The 2,842-nt window shown below is 41.8% G+C and overlaps 1 protein-coding gene across 1 annotated transcript in view; it reads right to left on the minus strand.

The window, feature by feature from the left end:
* The window catches only part of CHRNA3 (cholinergic receptor, nicotinic, alpha 3 (neuronal)), a 7,924-nt gene extending 5,843 nt beyond the window's left edge, over positions 1–2,081 (minus strand). The window contains exons 1-3 of the mRNA XM_009330108.1: positions 2,027–2,081; positions 1,450–1,457; positions 1,304–1,338 (exon numbers count right to left, since the gene is read on the minus strand). Coding sequence (XP_009328383.1) covers positions 1,304–1,338; positions 1,450–1,457; positions 2,027–2,081 — 98 coding nt within the window. The remainder of the gene's footprint in view (positions 1–1,303; positions 1,339–1,449; positions 1,458–2,026) is intronic.
* Between the last annotated feature and the right edge of the window lie 761 nt (positions 2,082–2,842).

The following is a 2,842-nucleotide window of genomic DNA, read 5'->3' on the forward strand; positions in this document are numbered from 1 at the left end:
GGGCGCCCGCGGGGGCAGGCGCAGCCTCAGAGGCAGCAGCACCCCGTGTGGGGAGGCTTGGCCGGAGTGGGGGGCGATGCCGCTTTTGGTACCCGTCTTGCTGTGTATTAACTGCTTAGCATCGGTGTGATGCGTCGGGAAAGGCCAAGCCTCGCGTAAGCGGGTAGTAGTGTGTCATGACTGGCATTCGCTTAGGCTGGGAGAAGAGCAATGAAAGGCAATGCTATGGCAGAGTTTTTCTCACATACGTCTCTGCAAATGGGTTCAAAAAATCGTTTCAGGGAGTTACTGAAGAACTGGAGGTGCAGAAGCACTTTCCCCTCACAAACCTAATCCCCTAGACCTGACGAAGCTGCAGGGGTGTGGAGCAGAGGAAGGGAAAAGTGTAACCCGACAGACCAGGCCGCTTGTAAGCTGTCAGAGCGTTTTGCAATAGGAGGATTCCCAGGAAATGAGAACTCTGCTTTCTAGCAGAGTCATGATTGCATGATTATAGTGATGATAACAGCCTGCTTGTTAAAATAGGAAAAAAAGGATTAAAAATTGATTAATCATTGTATTCAAAGACTTTTCAGCACATTCAAAGAAATGTGCTAATTATCCATTTATTATTCTAAGTAATTTTTATTTATAGTATATTCCTTTTGTCTGTTTTGCCGCTGATAACTGCTGCTCATGGTGCCCTGTGGCCGACAGAAAAGCTGCAAACTGAAATTCTTAAACAACAAGGTCTTTCAACTGTTTGGGGATGAGGTGTGAGAGCCTGTATTTCAAACTACCTTTTTACTCGTGGAGCTAGCTAGGCAATAACCATCCTGACAGCTGGATGCTATTTAAAAGCCAATGGCCTTTTATTTTTAGGGGACTCTTTCTTAAACTCTCTTCTGGACGACACTTCCTCAAGCACTCCACCTGAAAACTAAAAAAAGACCTGTTTTGTCAGGTGGATGACACTATGCGAATTTGGCAAAGGCACAGAACTGAAGTCTGTTGAACATACTCTACAGCTCCGTTGAAACACAAATATGAATCTACAGATATTTGCAAGGACATGTTTATTTTTTGCCAGGCAGTTGTTTTTCAGTAGAGAAAGAGATGGGAGGCAGAAATATCTGCAGGTGACTGATCTGTAGCGTTTCACGAAGCAGGTGTTACTTTCTGATCTTTGTAAGAGCTCCCCTCTCCCTAAGACAAGAGGATCCCCCTCATACGAAACTGTATCCAGCTAAAACCTCTTTTTTTTTTTTTCCCCCTTCCCCCTCCCCCCCACCATGAAAGGACTCTGATGGGTCCCCATGCCAGCACCTTCTCCACGTGGGATAAAAAATGAACACATTTCTTTCACACTTTTTAACTGCTAGCATTGCCCTTATTGATATATTTTTTATTGATATCTCATTTACCATTTATTGATATATCTTTCAGATCAAAATTTCGTGGAATAAATACTCCTAAATCTTTTAGGAAAATAATTTTAAAGCTAGATCTTAATGACTCTCTATTATAGTCAATCCTAAATTGTCTGCCTTTTTACATGTCACCAGCACTCTAATTAAATCTAGTATCCACTGTATCTAGAGAAGTGTATTAATTTTGTTTTTTTTTAATTTAAATGTTTTGGTGTTTTCCATATCTGCAGAGAGAAGGTGCGCTGTTTGCAGCATGTATTTAAAGCTGTTTAATATTGTCACTTTCTTGTGGTCTTCTCTACAATATGTAAAAACCGCACCTTTACGTGTAAGGTGCTTTCTCTTCTTAATGCTAAAATCTCTTTGTGTGTCCTGTTTGGCATCTTGAATCAGGACTACTTAACTACTTTACAAGGAGAAATTAAAAAAAAAAAAACAAAAAACCCCAACAAACTATGTAACAAAAAGAGCTGTACTAAGATTCTGTACATTTATCCATTAGTTTGGAGTGAGCTTCAGCACTTCTTAAAAATAATTTGCACCAAAGTCATCTCCTGTTCACTTTTTCATGCCCCCCCCCTCACCAACAAAGAATAAACAAATTAAGGTTCACTCACCTTGACAGAGAAAGCAAACAGCAGCAGTTAGAAGGACAGCGTGCATGCTCTCCATGGTGTTACGAATTACTGCCTGTCGACAGAGGCTGTGGAAGATGAGCTTAGCTGCCAGGATTGTATGAGCATAGGAAGTACAGAGAGCTCCACTCCTCCGATGCGTGAAATGCCTGGAAGCAGCAGACGGCAGGACCCTGAACACAGTTCTGCGCAGTGAGCTCCCATTAGGTTTGCTGTGCTGCCCCCTTTCTAGCTACCCAGGCTGTCAGAGCATTGGAAACAGAAAATAAATTGCAGGCAAAACAGATGTTATTGTAGGCAAAGAGCAGTCTTCTGGCAAGGATAATAGGCAAGAGTCCTTAAACTGGTGCATAAATGAACCCGGTAATCTGACAATGCTAAAGATTTTTCCAGTCAGCTGCTATACAGGATCCTTCTCTATCAGAAGCTCATGCCAAGCTATTAGTAGAAGTTTAATTAATAAAAATCTTATAATTGAATTGTGCTGGAATGGATATTGACATTAGGGATGCTTGATTTAGCAGTTAACTGAGATCATGGGACCTGAGTTTCTAATTATGCTGTTAATGTTGAGATTTTTTCCCTGCCTGTGTCTCATCTTGCAAGCACATGTGCTAGGTGCTTGAATGTATAAAAAGGATGTGCTATTCCCCGGAGTAATTAAAGGCATGTACAACTGTTGCCAGGATCTAAGCCCAGAGTAACATACATAGCAGCTGGGATCCGGCAAGAGCCAGGGGTTTGACTTGGAGACCAAACTTGACCAAAGCTCTTGAGAATAACTGTCTTTGGACCATT

The sequence above is a fragment of the Pygoscelis adeliae genome, unplaced genomic scaffold (assembly GCF_000699105.1).
Source record: "Pygoscelis adeliae isolate BGI_AS28 unplaced genomic scaffold, ASM69910v1 Scaffold298, whole genome shotgun sequence".
Classification (NCBI taxonomy): Eukaryota; Metazoa; Chordata; class Aves; order Sphenisciformes; family Spheniscidae; genus Pygoscelis; species Pygoscelis adeliae.